At 40.3% G+C, this 21,459-nt stretch overlaps 1 protein-coding gene across 5 annotated transcripts in view; it reads right to left on the bottom strand.

The window, feature by feature from the left end:
• AUH (AU RNA binding methylglutaconyl-CoA hydratase) overlaps positions 1–19,156 on the bottom strand; it is a 167,510-nt gene extending 148,354 nt beyond the window's left edge. For 2 of the 5 annotated variants that reach the window (XM_012773832.2, XM_012773833.2), the window contains exon 1: positions 18,820–19,155. In XM_012773832.2, coding sequence (XP_012629286.1) covers positions 18,820–19,081 — 262 coding nt within the window. In that variant the 5' untranslated portion in view covers positions 19,082–19,155. Of the gene's footprint in view, positions 1–18,553; positions 18,740–18,819 lie in introns of those variants that run through there. The other 3 variants (XM_076008455.1, XM_012773831.2, XM_076008456.1) reach the window with 3 other exon arrangements.
• Positions 19,157–21,459: the final 2,303 nt, after the last annotated feature.

Raw genomic sequence — 21,459 nt, 5'->3', positions numbered from 1 at the left:
CTAGGCAGAGGAAACATGGGAGGAAGCATAAACTAGTCATGTTCCCACTGAAGGTCTTGTCACCCAGAAGGAGGAGAAAAGTGACCAATAAGAGTGGCAAGGTCAACACAAGCCAGAGAGAATGCCCTTACAGGCCCTGCTAAAAAGTCTGGTCTTTATCCTAAGAACAAAAGTACTTAAGGAGTGTAAGCAGGTATAAACACATACATACGCACACACAAAACAGGGAGAGAGGGGACAGTTTCTGTACTTGGAGATCACACCAGAAGTGGATAGGGATGCAGACTTCAAGGGGGCTGTAGTCCAATCAGGAGATACTAGGCATGGCTGAGACTGGAAGTGGTAGAAATAAAGGACAGTGAAAGGACTAAGAGCTAGTCCAAATTTAAAATGAGTTAGTGATTACTAGATTGAAGACTGATTGAACTAGAAGGAGGTGTTAATGAGTATCTACCAGGTTTCTGGCTTCAGCAATTGGATGGAAGGAGATTAACATTTAATAAGACAAAACCATTAAAAAACACCAAGGTGAGGGTGGAGGGAGGTAAAGATCATGACTCTCATTTTGAACTACAGTGAATCTGAAGTACCTCTGAAACATGCAAGTTGGTATCAACTCTCAGGGTAGAAGCTACGAATCTACGCTCTAAGTCCAACTGCTGGTGTAGAAATCCCAGTGGCCACTTACTAGCTATTTGACCTTGGGTAAGTTACTTAACCTGTCTGATCCTCGGTCTCTTACTCTCTTAAGATACTAACAGTTCCAAACTCTGTATGACTGGGTGAGGATCAAATAATGTAATACATATTAAGTTTACGATACAAGTACCCAACTGTTATCATCCCTTCTATTATAGTATGAATACTTCTGATGCAGTAAGTACTGAATATTGCCATAATTTCTGCTAGATATGATACTTCTGACATCATTACTGAAGTGTAAAGTGCCATCAAAATGCTTCCATCATAGTTAATTCCAGCACTTTTGGTCCCATATTTGAGATCTAATGTTTTGGGTACTTCCACTTCAAAGAGCTGAAAATTAGCTCTGCAATCTAAAATGAATCATCCAATACCTAACACATGCACCATCAAATGTATAAGTAGGCCTTTCTGACACTGTAAAATGGAATAAAACAGCTTTATTTAGCAGACCCTAAAATTTTTTATTTTGTAATTCTCTCATTTTATGTCACAATTCAACAGCTTCTCAAGAATTCAAATTATCATGCATCCCCTCACATAGCCTCGCCAAAACAAGTTTATCCAAACTCAGAAAAGCTTGAGCATTCATATGCCAACCTTGAATTCCTATTTTAGACTTTTCCTGCCTTTTGACAAAACACATAAATAAAAATTTTGGTGAATTTGTAACAAGTTCACAATGCAAAATTAACCCTGCTCTCTAAAGTTTATACAACTGAAAGATGAATGTAGTAACTTAGCTAAAATTTAAACGACAACAAAAGAATACATTTTGCTTGTACAAAATTGAAATTATACATCCAAAGTGCAAATCCTCCTTCCCCGGAACCATCTCATGCACCTCCCCAGAGACAGCCATAGTTATCTGTAGATATGTAACCTCCAAGAAAATGTTCGATATATACTTACACATGGAAGTAGAGTTATATACTACACTTTGGGTTGTTGCTACTTTACATAAATAGATCACATTTTCTTCTGGTGCTGTTCTACATAAATAGGTTCATACATATTTCTTTTTTTTAAATTCAGTCTTAAAGATCATTTTATATCAAAATAAACAAAAATTGAGGGAATTTGTTACCAGTAAGCCTGTCCTACAAGAAATGTTAGAAGATATTCTTTAGGAAGAAGGGAAATTAAGTAGATCCATAACTCAGATCTACATAAAGAAAAGCATCTGAGAAGGCATCAGTGAAGGTAAAATAAAAACTTTTATTTTTCTTACTCTTAATTGATCTAACATATAACAATTTGTTCAAAATAATAATAGGAACAATGCATTCAATTATGTGTGTTTATATATGCGTAAAATGAAGGGAGGAATTAGAAACATTTTGTTATTATAAGGTACTCACACTAATCTGAAATGGGATAGTGTTATTTGAAAGTAGATTTGGATTAGCTATAAATGCATACTATAAACTCTAGGGCAACCACTAAAAAGAGTAAAAAAAGAAATGCAGCTGATATGCCAATAAAAGAGAAAATTAAAATCATGTAAAATGTTTAATTAAAACCACAAAAGGCTGAGAAAAAGTGCACGACAAAAACAGAAAAAAAGAACAAAGGCAACAAATAAATAACAATAATAAATATGTGAGATACTAACCCGACCATATTCAATTTGAATATTAGCCGTAACAATTTGAATCAATATCACTTTGGACATCAATGAAGACAGAGATTGCCACAGTGGATCAAGAAACAAAGATCCAACTATATGTTGTCTACAAAAAAAAAATCTGTATCAATAGAAAACAAAACAAAACACAAACTCAAGGAGTTTGGAGTTTTTTCCTTTTCTCCCACTCAATGACAATCAACACACAAGACTTCAGTGACCAAATGTCAGGGGTTTCTCCCTACCAACAAGCAAGCAATCAATCCTGCAGCAGACACTGGTTGGGTGTCCTCTAATTCAATTCTGGCACTACCTAACTGGAGATAGTATCAGATCCCACAGGTTGAGGGCTCATTCCTCAAAGCTTTCCCCTCCTCTGCTTCCCACTTCCACCCCACCACCAGTCCCAAGGCCAGGCTTCCAGAACTTCTTACCAGCCAGCTTCAAAATGGGTTTCCCATGACCCCCTTTTGGGTTTGATTAATCTGCTGGAGCAGCTCACAGAACTCAGGGAAACACATTTACTGGTTTATTATAAATGATAATTACAAAGGATACAGATGAAGAGATGCATGGGACGAGGTATGGGAAGGGGGATGAAGCTTCCTCTCTTGGCATGCCACCCTATAGGAACCTCCACATGCTCAGCTTTCCAGAAGCTTTCTGACCCCTGTCCTTTCGGGGTTTTATGGAGGATTCATTATATTGGTGTGATTGATTAAACCACTGACCACTGGTGATCAACTTAACCCTCAGGCCCTCTCTCCTCCCTGGATATTGGTGGGTAGGGCTAGAAGTCCCAACCCTCTAATCCAGTGTTGGTCTTCCTGGGGACCAGCCCCCATCCTAAAAATACCTAGGGGCTGCCAGTCATCAGTTAATCAGTAGCATACAAAAGACAACACTTTACAGAGTTCTGAGGACTTTAGGGGTTATGACAGGAAATGGGTCAAAGACTAAATACATATTTCACAATGTCAAATACACTTTAAATATTTAAGATATATACAGATTAGAAATGTTTAGAGAATGATACATCATGTTAACATTAATCAAAAGAAAGCAGAAGTAGCTATACTGATTTCAGACAGAGTATACTTCAAATAGAGGAAAGTTACCAGGGATGAAGAGGGACATTACATAATGAAAACGCAGCCAATTTTCCAAGAATAAAATAGGAACAAATGTAATCAATAAAGTTCAAGACTATATTCTGAAAACTATTAATATAAAACACACTGGAAGAAATTAAAGACACCCTAATTAAACAGACATCTCACATTCATAGAAGATTTAATATTAAGATAGTAAAGTATTATCCAAACTGATCGATACATGCTGTCAAAATTCCAACTGTCTTTTTTGCAGAAATGGACAAGCTGATAAGCAAGGGATCCAGAATAGCCAAAAATAATTTTGAAAAAGAACTAAATTGGAAGACTCACATTTCCTAATTTCAAAACTTACTATAAAAGTGTGGTTCTGGTATAAGGACAGACATATAGATCACTGGAATCAAATTCAGAGTCCAGAAATAGACCCTTACAATTTATGGTCAATTGGTCTTTCGACAAAGATGTCAAGATAATTCAATGGTAAAAGAATAGTTTTTTTCAACAAATGGAGATGGGAACACTAGATATTCACACACAAAAGAATGGAGTTGAACCCCTTCCTAACAGCATATATAAAATTAACTAAAAATAGATCAAAGACACAAATGTAAGAGTTAAAATTATAAAACTGTTAGAAACATAAGCACAAATCTCCACAACCTTGGATTAGGCAACAGATTCTCAAATAAGACACCAAAAGCACAGCCAAAAAAAGAAAAACAGATAAATCAGACTTCATCAAAATTATCAAGAAACTAAAAAGACAACCCACAGGAGAAAATATTTGCAACGATACATCTGGTATGAAGATAATATCTAGATTATATAGAGAATTCTTACAACTCACAACAAAAAGAACTCAAACTAAAAAATGAGCAAAGAGTTTAAATAAATATTTCTCCAAAGAAGATATGGCTAATAAGCACATAAAATGATGCACATCATTAGTCATTAGGGAAATGCAAATCAAAACTACAATGAGGGCTGGGCGTGGTGGCTCAGGCCTGTAATCCTAGCACTCTGGAAGGCTGATGCAGGTGGATTGCTCGAGGTCAGGAGTTTGAAACCAGCCGGAGCAAGAGTGAGACCCCATCTCTACTAAAAATAGAAAAAATTAATTGGCCAACTAATATATATAGAAAAAAAAAATTAGTGGGGCCTGGTGGCACATGCCTGTAGTCCCAGCTACTCGGGAGGCTGAGGCAGGAGGATTGCTTGAGCCCAGGAGATTGAGGTTGCTGTGAGCTAGGCTGACGCCACGGCAGTCACTCTAGCCTGGGCAACAAGGCTAGAGTGAGACTGTGTCTCAAAAAAAAAACAAGAGGAGACAGAAAAAGATCAAAAAAAGAACAAAGGCAATAAATAGAAAAGTTATAAATATGTTACATAATAATGCAACTATTAATATTTCAACAATTACTCTAAGTGTAAATGGTCCAAATACACTAATTAAAAGAGATCATCAGAGTGGATAAAAAATAAGACCCAACTCTATGTTGTGTATGAGAAACCCACTTCAAATATAAAGATACAGACTGATTAAAATATACTAATAAATCACTAAAGTAGCTTTATTAATTTCAGAGAAAGCTGATTTCAGAGCAAGAAATAGTCTCAGGGAAAAAGAGACTCATTACATAATAAAAGAGGAGTCATTTCTCAACTAGATCTAACTGAATAGTAGAACTAACTGAATATAAAATGCTTTATTCAACAACAGCAGAATACACAGTATTCTGGAGCTCATAGGGAGCATTCACGAACACAGACCACATTTGGGGACAAAAATATACCTCAACAAATTTAAAAGAATAGAAATCATACAAAGTATGCTCTCAGACCACAATGGAAATAAATTAGAAATCAATAATAAAAAGGTAGCTGGAAAATTCCAAAATACTTAGAGATTTAAAAAGGCCCTTATCAAAACTTGTGGGATAGGCCAGGTACAGTGGCTCACGCCAATAATCCTAGCACTCTGGGAAGCCAAGGCGGATGGATCGCTCAAGGTCAGGAGTTCGAAACCAGCCTGAGCAAGAGCGAGACCCGTCTTTACTATAAATAGAAAGAAATTAATTGGCCAACTAAAAATATATACAAAAAATTAGCCGGACATGGTGGCGCATGCCTGTAGTCCCAGCTTGAGCCTAGGAGTTTGAGGTTGTTGTGAGCTAGGCTGACGCCACAGCACTCTAGCCTGGGCAACAGACTGAGACTCTGTCTCAAAAAACTAAAAAATAAATAAATAAATAAATAAATAAATAAATAAATAAATAAATAAATAAATAAAAAAACTTGTGGGATGTAACAAAAGCAGTGCTCAGAGGAAAAGATGTATCATTGGATGTATATATTAAGAAGATCAAAAATCAATAATCTAAGTTTCCACCTTAACTAGAAAAAGAGCAAATTAAATACAACATAAGTGGGGGGAATAAAAATTAGCAGAAATCAATTAAATTACATACAGGAAATCAATACACAAGAAAAAAAAAATCAACAAAACCAAAAGCCAGATCGTTTTAAGATCAATAAGTTGGTAAGCCTCTAGCCAGCCTTATCATGAAAAGAAAAAAACATGAATTATTAGTATCAGAAATGAAAATTGGGTCATAACTACTTAATCTCATGAACATGAAAAGCATAATAAACTCCATGCCCACAAATTTGAAAATTTTGATGAAATGGACCAATCCCTTGAAAGAAAAAGTCTACCTGAATTCATAATAAGTAGAAATAGAACTGCATAGGTCTATATATATTAGAGAAATTGAACCAATAATTAATAACCTTCCAAAACAGAAAGCATCAGCTCCAGGTGGTTTCACAGGTAAATTCTAACAAAATACCAAAGAGGAAATGACATTATTTCTTCTCTGTATTCTCTTCCAGAAAACAGAAGAAGGATGACACTTCCTAGCTCATTCCATGCAGCCCTTATACCAAAACTAGCCAAACACATTACCAGAATGAAAGACTAAATATAATGCAAAAATCCTCAAGAAAATATTAGCAGAGGGAGGATCAAGACGGCGGACGAGAAACACCACCAGACAGAGTCTCTCTGCAGAAAAGACAGATTCTAGCAGAAATTAGAAAAAAGATGCAAGAAGACGAGCATACAGGGGACGAAGGCCGGAAGGAGGGGTACCTGAGACCCCGGGAGACTCCACGGGAGGAGGCTGCGGAGGAGAACTGGAAGCTGAGACCGCCGGAGCAGCCCGCAGACCAGCGGCAAGGGTAGGTGGAGTTGCTGTTTCCCCTCCCCTGCATTCGGGACTGCTGGTGGGCTCCCCAGCGGGTGGAGAGACCTGCGGACACCAGCCCAGAGACAGCCGACGCCAGCTAGCGGTGAGCCTGTAGCGGACACGACACCAGGCTCCCAACTCCCTCCCGGCACCTCCGTGTGCGCAGACCCGAGCTACGCGGCCGGCGCCATATTGCCTCCTCCTCCCTTCTGCCGACCCTACCCTCGGCTGCCCAGAGAGACAATACAGCCACGCACCTCCAGGGAACGGGACCTTCCCTTTTGGGACCCTACAGCTGACTAAGGGGAACTCAGACTGTGAGCTCCCTACCTGCCAGCCCTCACAGGTGCTGCTGGCACGGTGTTCCCAGGAGAACGGTGCTGACTCAGTGGCTGAAAGACATAGACCCAGCTTGGGCTCCCTGTGGGTGAATTGGGACCGGCACTCCTCTCCCTAGTGGGGATACAGTTTGAACTCTGGGACCCAGAGGTCGGACCTGCAGACCAGATCTCGAGCAACGAGGTCTAGCATTGTCCCGGGCACAGAAGGGATATACGTGAACAGCCTACTGTGGTGTGTGTGCCTTCAGGAGCAGATCAGCGTGCTAGAGGGCAACCCTCCTCCCAAAAGGAGGCCATATATCCAGCCCAGGTGGCGTTCCTGCGCAGGGAACCTCCTCACCTGCATGACAGTTCGGGGAGACCTGATGGCATGTGGTCTGGCCTGCTGGCAGAGGCCAGGAGTACCTGCAGAGTTGGGGACGGTCGAAAGAAGCGAGGCCTGCTCCAGACTGCAAGTCTCACACAGCCCCACCCCCACACGCAGACTTTCTGAATGAGGAGGACCATTCCAGGCCCTCGCTGACAGCTTCTCCTGGAAGCAGAGAACAGAACTTTGACCCCTGCTAAACCACATTGGTGGTGCCTGAGGGGAGGCTTACCCAACCCAGCTCTGCCCAGAACAGGAGCTGATAACAGGACACAAAAACAACAGCATAGCCTGTTCCTCCAAGCAAGCGCCACCTACTGACAGGGAGGACATCCTGCACAGCCTTTTCATAGCACCCATTGACTCATTATACAGGGAGTGGTCAAATCTCACCCACAGACACCACCTAACAGCTCAGAAACTAAACAAGGCGTGTGAATACCAAAACAAAAACCTAAAGGAAAGAAACAACTGATCGACATGGGAAAAAACCAGCCAAGGAACGCAGGAAATATGAAGAACCAAATGGAAAACACACCCCCAAACAGGAGCACCAGCCCTTTAGAAACGGACACCAATCAAAATCAGGCAACCAAAATAACAGAAGAGGAATTTCGAATGTGGATCATAAGAAAATTAAACGACCTGCAAGAACAACTCAATAACCAACACAAAGAAACCACAAAAAGCCTCCAGGACCTAGAACAAAAGTTCTCTAAAGAAATACACACAATGAAGAAAAGTTTAACCGAACACCTGAAAATGAAGAATCAATTCAGGGAACTACAAAATACAGTGGAAAGTCTCAAGAACAGGGTAGATTAAACAGAAGAAAGAATCTCAGAGATTGAAGATAACACCCTCCAACTAAATAAAACAGTCACAGAGATAGAGCAGAGAAACAAGAGAAAAGAGCAAAGCCTACAAGAGATGTGGGATTATGTGAAGAAACCTAATGTGAGGGTCATAGGGTTACCAGAAGGGGAAGAAGACAACACTCAAGGGTTGGCCAAGCTATTTGAAGATATAATAGAGGAAAATTTCCCAGGCCTTGCTAAAAATGTCCAGATACAAGTTAAAGAAGTTCAGACCCCTGGGAGATTCAATGCAAACAGCAAGATGTCACGACATGCAGTCATCAGACTGACCAAAATATCAACTAAAGAGGCCCTTCTAAGAGCAGTAAGATGAAAGAAGCAAGTAACGTACAAGGGAAAGCCAATTCGAATAACACCAGACTTCTCTAATGAGACCTTACAAGCAAGGAGAGACTGAGGCCCCATTCTCACTCTTCTGAAACAAAACAATGCTCACCCTAGAATCTTATTCCCTGCAAAACTAAGCTTCATATATGAAGGAGAAATAAAGACATTCTCAGACAAGCAAAGTCTCAGAGAATTCACCAAGACAAGACCCGCCCTACAAGAAGTACTCAAAACAGTGTTACGCATGGAACACCACAATAAAAACTCACAAATATAAAAACAACCAAAACCCAAAGATTAAAGGTCAGATAATACAATGGCTCAAGAGACAAATCAAAGCAACAACATCCAACACAACAGAATGATCAGTAATCTACCTTACCTATCAGTTCTCTCAATAAATGTGAATGGCTTAACCTCTCCACTCAAAAGACATAGGCTGGCTGAATGGATAAGAAAATACAGGCCAAGTATATGCTGTCTTCAGGAAACACATCTAACCTGCAAGGATGCATATAGACTAAAACTAAAAGGGTGGAGATCACTATTCCAGGCAAGTGGAAGCCAAAAGAAGGCTGGCGTGGCAGTTCTAATTTCAGAGGATCTAGTGTTTAAACTAACAAAAGTAGTGAAAGACAAAGAGGGTCTTTATGTAATGGTGAAGGGCACAGTTCAACAAGAAGAGATAACAATTTTAAATATATATGCACCCAACTTAGGTGCACCCAGTTTTATAAACCAAACCTTACTGGATCTAAGCAAATTGATGAATAGCAACTCCATAATCACCGGAGATTTCAACACCCCACTGATGGCACAAGACAGATCCTCCAAACAGAAAATTAATAAAGAAATAATGGACTTAAACAAAACTCTAGAACAATTGGGTCTGACTGACATTTATAGGACATTCTACCCCAAATCCACTGAATGAATATACGTTCTTCTCATCAGCTCACAGGACATTCTCTAAGATTGACCATATCCTAGGACACAAAGTGAATCTCAAGAAATTTAAAAAAATAGAAATCATACCATGTATCTTCTCAGATCACAGTGGAATAAAAGTAGAAATCAACCCTAACAGTAATGCACATTTCTACACAAAAACGTGGAAATTAAACAACCTCCTACTAAATGATTACTTCATAAATGAAGAAATCAAGATGGAAATTAAAAAATTCTATGAACAAAATGACAATGGAGAGACAAGTTATCAAATCCTCTGGGAAACAGCTAAAGCAGTTCTGAGAGGAAAGTTTATCTCCATAAATGCCTATAACCCAAAGTCAAAAAGATCACAAATAGACAATCTAATGAAACAACTCAAAGAGCTGGAAAAAGAAGAACAGACCAATCCCAAACCCAGCAGAAGAAGTGAAATCAACAAGATCAAATCAGAACTAAATGAAATTGAAAACAGGGAAGCTATTCAGGAGATTAATAAAACAAAAAGTTGGTTCTTTGAAAAAATAAACAAAATTGACAAACCACTGGCTAAGCTAACGAAAAGCAGAAAAGAGAAATCTCTAATAAGCTCCATCAGGAACAAAAAAGGAGATATCACAACTGATCCCAAAGAGATACTAGATATAATTTATGAATACTACAAAAATCTTTATGCACACAAGCTGGAAAATGTGGAGGAAATGGACAAATATCTAGAAACACACAGCCTCCCTAGGCTCAACCAGTAAGAAATAGATTCCCTGAACAGACCAATCTCAAGAGCTGAAATAGAAACAGCAATTAAAAATCTCCCTAAAAAGAAAAGTCCCTGTCTAGATGGTTTCACACCTGAATTTTACCACATTTACAAAAAAGAACTAGTACCTATATTGCAGAAACTATTCCACAACATCAAGAAGAATGGAAACCTCCCCGACACCTTTTATGAAGCGAATATTACTCTGATACCAAAACCAGGAAAGGATACAACAAAAAAAAGAAAACTACAGACCAATATCCCTAATGAATATAGATGCAAAAATTTTCAACAAAATCTTAGCTAACCGAATCCAGATGCTTATCAAAATAATAATCCATCACGACCAAGTGGGCTTCATCCCAGGGATGCAGGGATGGTTCAACATACGTAAATCTATAAATGCAATTCACCACATAAACAGAAGAAAAAACAAAGACCACAAGATTCTTTCAATAGATGCAGAAAAAGCTTTTGACAAGATTCAACACCCTTTCATGATATGAACACTTAAGAAAATAGGCATAGAAGGGACATACCTAAAAATGATACAAGCCATATATGACAGACCCATAGCCAACATCATACTCAATGGGGAAAAACTGAAAGCATTCCCACTTAGAACTGGAACCAGACAAGGCTGTCTACTATCTCCACTTCTATTCAACATAGTGCTGGAAGTCCTGGCTACAGCAATCAGACAGGAAAATGGAATTAAAAGTATCCCAATAGGGGCAGAAGAGATCAAATTTTCACTGTTTGCTGATGATATGATATTATATCTAGAAAACCCCAAAGAGTCAACCAAGAAACTCCTGGAACTGATAAATGAATTTAGTAAAGTCTCAGGATACAAAATCAATACACAGAAATCAGAGGCACTCATATACGCCAACAACAATCTAATTGAGAACCAAATCAAAGACTCAATTCCCTTCACAATAACAACAAAGAAATTAAAGTACCTAGGAATATACTTAACCAAGGAGGTAAAAGACTTGTATAGAGAGAACTATGAAACACTGAGGAAGGAAATAGCAGAGGATGTAAACAGATGGAAATCCATACCATGCTCGAGGATCGGCAGACTCAACATCATTAAAATGTCTATACTACCCAAACTGATCTACAGATTCAATGCAATATCTATTAAAATCCCATCAGCATTCTTCACAGATATAGAAAAGATAATTTTACGCTTCATATGGAACCAAAGAAGACCCCGAATATCAAAAGCAATTCTAGGCAACAGAAACAAAATAGGGGAAGCATTAATATGCCAGATATCAAACTATACTACAAAGTTGTAGTAATTAAATCAATCTGGTATTGGCACAAAAATAGGACTATTGACCAGTGGAACAGATCTGAGAATCCTGATATAAAACCATCCTCATATAGCCATCTAATCTTTGACAAAGCAGACAAAAACATACACTGGGGAAAAGAATCCCTTTTCAATAAATGGTGCTGGGAAAACTGGATAGCCACCTGTAGAAGGCTAAAGCAGGACCCACACCTTTAACCTCTCACAAAAATCAACTCATGCTGGATAACAGACTTAAACCTAAGGTATGAAACTATTGGAATTCTAGAGGAAAAAGTTGGAAACACTCTCCTGGACATCGGCCTGGGCAAAGAGTTTATGAAGAAGTCCCCAAAGGCAATCACAGCAGCAACAAAAATAAATAAATGGGACATGATCAAACTGAAAAGCTTCTGCACAGCCAAAGAAATAGTCATGAAAGTAAACAGACAACCTACAGAATGGGAGAAAATTTTTGCATCCTACGCATCCAATAATGGACTGATAACTAGAATATACTTAGAACTCACGAAAATCAGCAAGAAAAAATCAAATAACCCTATTAAAAAGTGGGCAAAGGACTTGAACAGAAACTTTTCTAAAGAAGACAGAAGAATGGCCAACAAACATATGAAAAAATGTTCAACATCCCTAATCATCAGGAAAATGCAAGTCAAAACCACAATGAGATATCACTTAACTCCAGTGAGAATGGCCTTTATCAAAAAGTCTCCAAACAATAAATGCTGGCGTGGATGCAGAGAGAGAGGAACACTCCTACACTGCTGGTGGGACTGCAAACTAGTTCAACCTCTGTGGAAAGCAATATGGAGATACCTTAAAGCAATACAAGTGAATCTACCATTTGATCCAGCAATCCCATTGCTGGGCATCTACCCAAAAGATCCAATGACACTCTACAAAAAAGACACCTGCACTCGAATGTTTATAGCAGCACAATTCATAATTACAAGGCTGTGGAAACAGCCCAAGTGCCCATCAATCCAAGAATGGGTTAATAAAATGTGGTATATGTATACCATGGAGTACTATTCAGCTCTAAGAAACAATGGTGATATAACACATCTTATATTTTCCTGGTTAGAGCTGGAACCCATACTATTAAGTGAAGTATCCCAAGAATGGAAAAACAAGCACCACATATATACTCACCAGCAAATTGGTATTAACTGAACAGCACCTAAGTGGTCACTTAGGTACTACAGTAATAGGGTATTGGGCAGGTGGGAGGGGGGAGGGGGGGCAGGTGTATACATATATAATGAGTGAGATGTGCATCATCTGGGGGATGGTCATGCTGGAGACTCAGACTTGTGGGGAGAGGGGGGGAAATGGGCATTTATTGAAACCTTAATATCTCTACCCCCATTATATGCTGAAATAAAAAAAGAAAATATTAGCAAATCGAATCCAACAATATATAAAAAAAATCTACATCACAACAAAGTGGGAATTATTTCATGTATGCAAGGCTGGTTCACTATTTGAAAATCATTTAATGTAATCCATCACATCAACAGCCTAAACAAGAAAAATCATACGAGAATTTCAACAGACTCAGAAAAAGCATAACCTACAAACAGAAGAAAGCTTCCTCAACTGATAAAGTGCATCTACCAAAAAAATAACTATCACTAACATCATATTTAACAGTGAAAGTCTGAATACTTTCACCCCAAAATCAGGAATAAGACAAGAATATTTACTCTCACTACTTTTATTCAACACTGTAATGGAGACTCTAACCAGGAAAATTGGGCAAGAAAAAGGAGTCAAAAAGACATTCTGACTGGAAAAGAAGTAAAATTATCTTTATTTGCAAATGGCATGATTTTGTATATAGGAAATATTAAGAAATTCACTAAAAACTATTAGAACAAATTAACAAGTTCAGCAAAGTTGTATAAGATCAATATTCAAAAATCAATTGATTTTGTACCTTCTATACATTAGCAATGAGTAATCTGAAAATGAAATTAAGAAATCAATGCTATTTACTATAACATCCAAAAAGGACAAAGCTACTCTAGGATGAATTTAACAAAAGAAATGAAAAATGTGTAAAACTATACTGAAAACTACAAACCCTGTAATAATTCATATTCATAAATTGGAAAACTAAACATTGTTAAGATGGCAATACTCCTGAAATTGATCTACCTATTTGATGCAATATCTACCAAAATCACAACTGGCTTTCTTGCACAAATTCACAAGCTGATCCTAAAGTTTACATGGTAATGCAAGAGTCCCAGAATAGCCAAAACATTCTTGAAAAAGAACAAAGTTTGAGGACTCATGCTAAACAATTGCAAATCTTACTATAAGGCTACAGTCATCAGTGTGGTAGGATATGGATAGATATGTAGATCAGTGGAATAGAATTGAGTGTCCGGAAAATGATTCCTTACATTTATGGTCAATTAATTTTCAACAAGGGTACCAAGACAACTCATTGGTGAAAGAACAGTCTTTTCAACAAACGGTGCTAGGACAACTGGACATCCACAAGCAAAAGAACGAAGTTAGAGCTCTTACTGCATACCACATATGAAAATTAACTCAAAAAGGATCAGTCACATATGTAAGAGCTAAACCCATAAAACTCAGTAGAAAATACAGGTATAAATCTTTGTACACTCGGGTTAGGCAATAGTTTCTCAGATATGATCCAAAAGCACAGCAACAAAAAGAACACACTGGACTGAATCAAAATTAAAAACATTAGTTCTTGAAAATACACCATCAAGAAAGTGAAAAGACAACCCTGAGAATGGAAGAAAATATTTATAAATCATCTGTCTAATGAGGGACTTGTATCCAGAATATATAAAGAACTCTTACAACTCAATTAAAAGACAAACAATACAATTAAAAACTGGACAAAGATGTGAGTAGACATTTTTCCAAATATATACACATGGCCAACATGCACGTAAAAAGACAGTCAACAGGGAGTTGGGCCTGGTCTCAATCTCTCCTACAACAAAAACCCACTGTCGTACTAGCCCCTTTCAAATAAATAGTCTTTTATACCATCTTTAAAAAAAAATTCAACATCATTAGCCATTAGGGAAATCCAGATCAAAAACAATAAGTTTCTCCCTCCCACCCATTAGGGTGGATATAATTAAAAGGACAAACAACAGTAAGCATTGGCTGAGATGTGGAGAAACTGGAGCCCTCATGCCTTGCCAGTGGGAATATAAAATGTTGCAACCACTTTGGAAAACAGTTTAGTAGTTCCTCAAAATGTTAATCATTGAATACCATATGACCCAGCAATTCCAATCCTATGTGAAAATAAAAAGATGTATACAAAAATGTACATATGAATGTTCTAAGCAGCACTGTTCGTAATATCCAAATAAATGGAAACAAACCAAATGCACATCAATGATGAATAGACAAAATGTGGTATATCCATACAATGTAATGTTACTTGGCCATAAAAAATGGCAGAAGTACTGATACATGCAATACAATGAACTGTGAAAATACAATGCTAAGAAGCCACAGAAACATCACATTATATAATTCTTTTATAAAAATGCCCACAAATCTATTGAGACAGAAAGTAGATAAATGTTGTTTTATGGTAAGAGGTAGGGAGGAGAGTGGGGAGTCACTGCTAAAGAGTATAGGGTTTATTTTGGGGTTGATAAAAATCTTCTAAAATTTGGACCATCTGGATAGAGGATTACTCTGAGTATACTAAAAACAATTGTACATTTTAAATTTTTTCGTATTGAATTAAACCTCAATGTTTATATGTCGTGTTTCCCTGAAAATAAGACAAGGTCTTATATTTATTTTTCCTCAAGAAAACACCCTAGGGCTTATTTTCAGGGGATGTGTTATTTTTTTAAGTATGGTACAACAATCTACATTTATTCAAATATAGTTAAAGTCATCTTCGTCTGGAACATCATCCTCACTCTCCAAACCCCGAATTCCATTCTGAATTTTTTCCGACTCTATTTCCTTTAGAACCATTGGCCTCAATCTCTCATGTCAAGCCATAGAGCTCTCATGGGGCAGATGAGAAGGGCAGCTCCTCTTCTTTACCACTCTGAGATGAAATGCATGGGTTGTGCAGATAGCCACGCCCATCACTAGGTCTTATTTTTGAGGTAGCGCTTATATTGCACAAATGCTTAGAAATCCTGCTAGGACTTATTTTATGGGTAGGTCTTAATTTTGGGAGAAACACAGTATTTATACTGCACGTATGTCAAGGTATATCTTTATTGAGATATAATTTAAACACTATAAAGCATACACAAATGTATTTTTTAAAGCAAGAATGACATATGAAAGGAATTAATTTGTTAAAAAAGAAAATGAAGTAGATATTGGAAGACCAGCTAGCAGACCTCTGCAGTAGTCCACTGACTGGCTTAGATGAGAGTGGTATTGGTGAAGAAGTACATGGAAAGATTTCAAAGGCATTCAGGAAGACTTGATAATCTAGATGTGGAGGATGAGAAAGGAGCAGGTATAAGGATGACTTACACTACAAATTTGCTTATTTGCTCTATCTCTGCCAGAAATTGTTCCCACATGGTTCACAAAAATGATCTTTGAAATGGGTCACAATTATGTGTAGAAGCTTGCCAGGCTTCAGGGAAGGTAGGTAGGGGAAGGGGAAGGGTCATTTCAGGAGATACCCCTCCTGGAGAACCTGTGGCCTTGGGGCCACATGTGACCTTCTGGATCCTTGAGTGTGGCCTTGTGACTGAATCTAAATTTTGGATTCAGTCAAGGGGCCACATATGGCCTTGAGGCTGCAGGTTCCCCACAAAAAAGATCAGGAAAAGACAAAGCTTAGGTACAGCTACAGGGAGAAGGACTGTGAAGGCTTGATAGTTGGAAAGGCCCCGCAGGCAATGAGGAGTCATTAGAGGTTTTTAACTGTGCACAGAAGTGCTTATTGGCCTTATAAAAAGGGCACCAACGTGAAGAATAAACTGGAAAGGAGAATGACTGGAGACCAGGTGACCTATGAAGGAGAATGTTGCAGGGAGGCCAGGAGAGATCTCCCTAAGCCACGACCAGAACTGCTACTCTGTAACTCTAAGTACGATAAATAATGCAAGAAATAACCACTAAAGAAACCTGGCTACAACAGTGCCTCCACAACAAAATACAATATGGAGCTCAAACAACAGATGAGGCTTGATGAATCTGGCACCTGCCTACCCCTCACCCATCCACCTAGAGGGCTGCAAGTACAGTTTGGGGCTTCTCTGACCTGGGAGAGTTCTCATATTCCTTAAAGGCTGCTTAAAGCACTCAAATTTTAGACTATGAGAAACAAAGGCCTCAGGGAGACTCCCTTTATCTGTAGTACCCTTGCCCTCATGTTTTTCTTTGCACTACTTATTACTGGTTCAATTGTAAAGCAAAGTATAAGCAATGTTAGCCAGGCCTGAGTCTTCAATCCTGCCAATCCTCAAAGAAGGCTGTGTCACTTTTAAGAAACCATGTCTGGGGGGAGGGGTGGAAATGGGCATTTATTGAAACCTTAAAATCTGTACCCCCATAATATACTGAAATAAAAAAAAAAAAAAAGAATTTTGGAATTTAAAAAAAAAAAAACAAAAAAAGAAACCATGATGTCCTAACAGCTGATTCTCACATTTTTGTTAAACTGAAAACATCTTAATTTATTAAATTGTCTTTTATGCTCTGATATCTCCTATTTTGGTCCATTCAGATCCTAGCTTAAAGACTTTCCAGACACTGCAATTTGCATTCATTGAAATCATAAAGACAGAAAACACGAAATGTGGTGCACATTACTGCTGTACTTGCATTTCCTTTGTATCTAACATATTGTTGGTATACCTAATGTAACTGAAATCCCAGCATGACTAAGCTTACCCAAAAGATGGTGACATTCAGGATCTAATCACTCCAGTGTCAGTCTACACTTACAGCTGAATCTCTTACTGTTCTGCTTGTCATGCCACACTACAGCCACACTTGTCTTATGTTATTTCCCAAATACACCACACATGTTCACATCTCCATGCCTTTGACCATGCTCTAGCCTCTGGAATAATAAACAAATAAGGAATGAGGTAACTCATACTCTTGAGCACCTACTATGGGCTAGATACTTAATGCACAATTTATGTTAGCAATCTAACTTAATTTCACAGCAACTCTATAAAATTGGTATTATTTTTCCTCACTAATGGCAAAATCCATTGCCTATTAAGGAATGCCTTGGAACCTCTTCCGAATGGTGAAAACTTTCAGGTGTTACAGTCGTTTTCTCTCACCAAGTCTTTAAAGTTAACACAAGCCTAATAATCACCAGGATCTGCTTCACTATACTAAGACAACAATTGTGACTTACTCGTTTTTCACTTCTGCTTAAAAGAGTATAGGTGCTCAATAAACGCATGTCAAATTTAAGTGACTGGTCCTGTGCCATAACCCAGGCAAACGGCTATTTCATCCCTCAGGATCCCTTTAGATTTTCTCAGCATTGCAAGTGAAATAAACTGAACATCATCACTAATCCCACCGAATCTCTCCTGGTCCACACAGCCTTCCACCCTCAGCATTGTATTGCTAATGTATCAGTCCCTTCCCGGGGTAGGTAGCTAAAGGGCAAGATCAATATCATGCACATTCCAGTCCCCAGACCTTGGCAAGACAAAAAATGCTTGATTGTTTAGATGAAGTAGAACAGTCCCTCAAAACTAACTTTCTAAGATAAAATGGACAAGAAGAAAAACTGTTCCAGGTGAATAGCTTCAAATTTAAGATTCTTCATTGTAATAAAGGGCATTCTCACTGCAGCTTCTACAACTATACCACTGATTCCTGAGTTGACAGAAAGCCATTACACAGCAAGAATAAAGCCTGAAACAAAGATTAAATACTCGGAGTATGTACTGACCTTGGCTTGTCTAGAGCGGAGAGCATAAGCTGTGTTTCTGTTTTCCACGCAGAATGAGGCCACTTTATACTAAGCCGATAGAATACACGTTTAGGTATCGAAAGCACGAAACAGGTGCATAAGGGAACGGCCACATTGGGGTGCGGGGGCCTGGGCTCTGCAAGCCCGCCTGACCTAGGCCCGCGTCCCGCCCGCGGACGCTGCACCCTGCGGCCGGTCCAGAGGAGCAGCCGCCGCCCGCGCCGCGCCCGCCCCGCGGCCCTCACCTCGGTTCTCCTCTTCCAGGTGGCGCACCCGAAGCTCGTCCTCCGTCTTCGCCTCAGAGCTGTAGCCCCTTTTCGGGGCGGGACCCGTGGCCGCGGGCGCCCAGCCCTGGGCCCAGATTGCCCGGCCCACCTGCCGGCCCGCCAACGAGCCGGGCAGCCTCAACCCCGGGCCGAGCCGTGCGGAGCACACGGCCACCAGGCGGGCACGGCCGGCCTGCAGGGGACCCAAGGCCCCCGGTGCCAGCGCCACCGCCGCCGCCATGTTGTCTGTTTACGGCGTGGGCCGCGGCTGCCGCTCCGCCCCCGCCAGGCGCTAATCCTCCGCGCGCACGCACGCGCACGGCGGCCTGACCCGCGGTCTCGCCCCGCCCCCGCAGCCCGGCTCCCGCGCGGCCCCGCCCAACCCGGCCGCGGGCCCTGCCTCAGCGCTCCAGGCCCCCGCCGAAGGCCAGCGTTCCCCGGCGAGAGGTTTAATGGCGTGTCGGACACAGAGGGAAGAAGTAGTAGTTTTCCAAGTCCATGGGAGGGTGGAGGAGGACATATTCTGTCACGACGACCCTGAGGGGTCGTCGCCCCGCGCTCCCAGGCTGCGCCGCGAGCTCCCTGTGTAGATAAGCTGCAAAAGTGAGCTAAAGTGTCTTGTCTCCTCAGGGTTCCTGGAAGTGTGGCGGCTGGGCACGGGACACTGCTTCCCTCGTGCTCGTCGGCCGCGGGCGTGGCGGACGCGCCCGGAGAGCGTGAGCGGCGCGCGCCAGGCGGCGAGGGCGGCCAGGGCGGCGGCCGGGACACTCCGCGAGGCTGCGGTCACCGCGGGGGGCGCCCGGCAGACGCGGGCTGAGGCGGGGCTTGGAACGCGCGCCTCTTCCAGAAACTCAAAATACCGATTTAGTGTGTAGGTGATCATCAAAGCACATTGTTTTAGAATTTTCTGCTACCTAGCTTTTCTCAGATCTCAACTGGGAAAGCATATATTAGTAATGCTGTTTGAAAAGTGTGCTATGAGCATACTCCTGTTGCCACACACATTTCTATTATTATCCGTTGACCATTTTTGAGTACTAAGCACAACTTCCTTCAGTGTTATACCGTCAGCTTTTATACAAAGTGGAAAGAAAAGGCCGGGATGGACACGCTTGAAGCTCTGACTGGGGCGGGGAGGGCAACACAAGTAACCTTTGTACCCCCATAATATGCTGAAATTAAAAATAAAATTCCATTACTGCACCTGCTGTAGGGATGGTGTTGAAGGTGCATTTTATTGCATCTTTTATAAAGTGTCATGTGAGAAATTTCTCTTGAAGTTTAGGACAAGGAACATTTTTTTCTTAATTTCAGCATATTATGGGGGTACAAATGTTTAGGTTACTAGTTGCCTTTCCCCTCCTTCCCCCCCAGAGTCAGAGCTTCAAGCGTGTCCATCCCCCAGATGGTGCCCATCACACTCATTATGTATGTATATACCCATCCCTTCCTCCCCCCTCCCACCTGCCCGACACCCGATAAATGTTACTCCTATATGTCTACTTAGGTGTTGATCCCTTAATACCAATTTGCTGGTGAGTACATGTGGTGCTGGTTTTTCCATTCTTGGGATACTTCACTTATTAGAATCGGTTCCAGCTCTATCCAGGAATATACAAGAGGTGCTATATCACTGTTGTTTCTTATACCTGAGTAGTACTCCATGGTATACATATACCACATTTTATTAATCCACTCATGTATTGATGGGCACTTGGGTTGTTTCCACAACTTTGCAATTGTGAATTGTGCTGCTATAAACATTCAAGTGCAGGTGTCTTTTTTGTAGAGTGTCATTGGATCTTTTGGGTAGATGCCCAGTAGTAGAATTGCTGGATCTAATGGTAGATCTACTTGTATCGCTTTAAGGTATCTCCATATTGCTTTCCACAGAGGTTGAACTAGTTTGCAGTCCCACCAGCAGTGTAGGAGTGTTCCTCTCTCTCCGTATCCATGCCAGCATTTGTTGTTTGGGGACTTTTTGATAAAGGCCATTCTCACTGGAGTTAAGTGATATCTCATTGTGGTTTTGATTTGCATTTCCCTGATGATTAGAGAGGTTGAGCATTTTTTCATATGTTTGTTGTCCATTATTCTGTCTTCTTTTGAAAGAAGACATTTTGCTTCCTTTGTATCTTTCCTCTTTGCTGATGATGGTGTTCACTTTGACTGCTAGGTGTTGTGATTTTTATTGTTATGGTTTCTTTCTAATTTTGTCTTGAGGTCTTTCTCATGAAATGGATGGGAGGTGTGAAGGTGACAGAGAGCACAACCAGTAAAAGGGGAGCAAGGAGAGGGGACCTATGGGGTGAAAGCCTCTATTGGGGTCCCAGGGTTACCCAGGCAGTCTCACATAAGGAGTTCGAATTGGTGGGCTTAAGCAAGCATGCACATGTTCCATGGAATCCCTGGTGACTTCGAGGTGGTCGTGCAGTGTATCTGCACAGTCCATGAGGGGTGTGGGGGCCAGCGGGATGGGTCAAGTAGGCTGCATCTGGCTGTCCATACATAGATGGTCACTGGGAGGCAGTTGTATAATACAAATAGTTGGATCAACTACATCGAGGAACTGAAGCAGGTGGAGAGCTGTACCACCTACTTCTGGTGTGAGAAAGTTAA

The sequence above is a fragment of the Microcebus murinus genome, chromosome 12 (genome assembly GCF_040939455.1).
Source record: "Microcebus murinus isolate Inina chromosome 12, M.murinus_Inina_mat1.0, whole genome shotgun sequence".
Taxonomy (NCBI): Eukaryota; Metazoa; Chordata; class Mammalia; order Primates; family Cheirogaleidae; genus Microcebus; species Microcebus murinus.
This window is presented reverse-complemented; position numbering and strand designations above follow the sequence as displayed.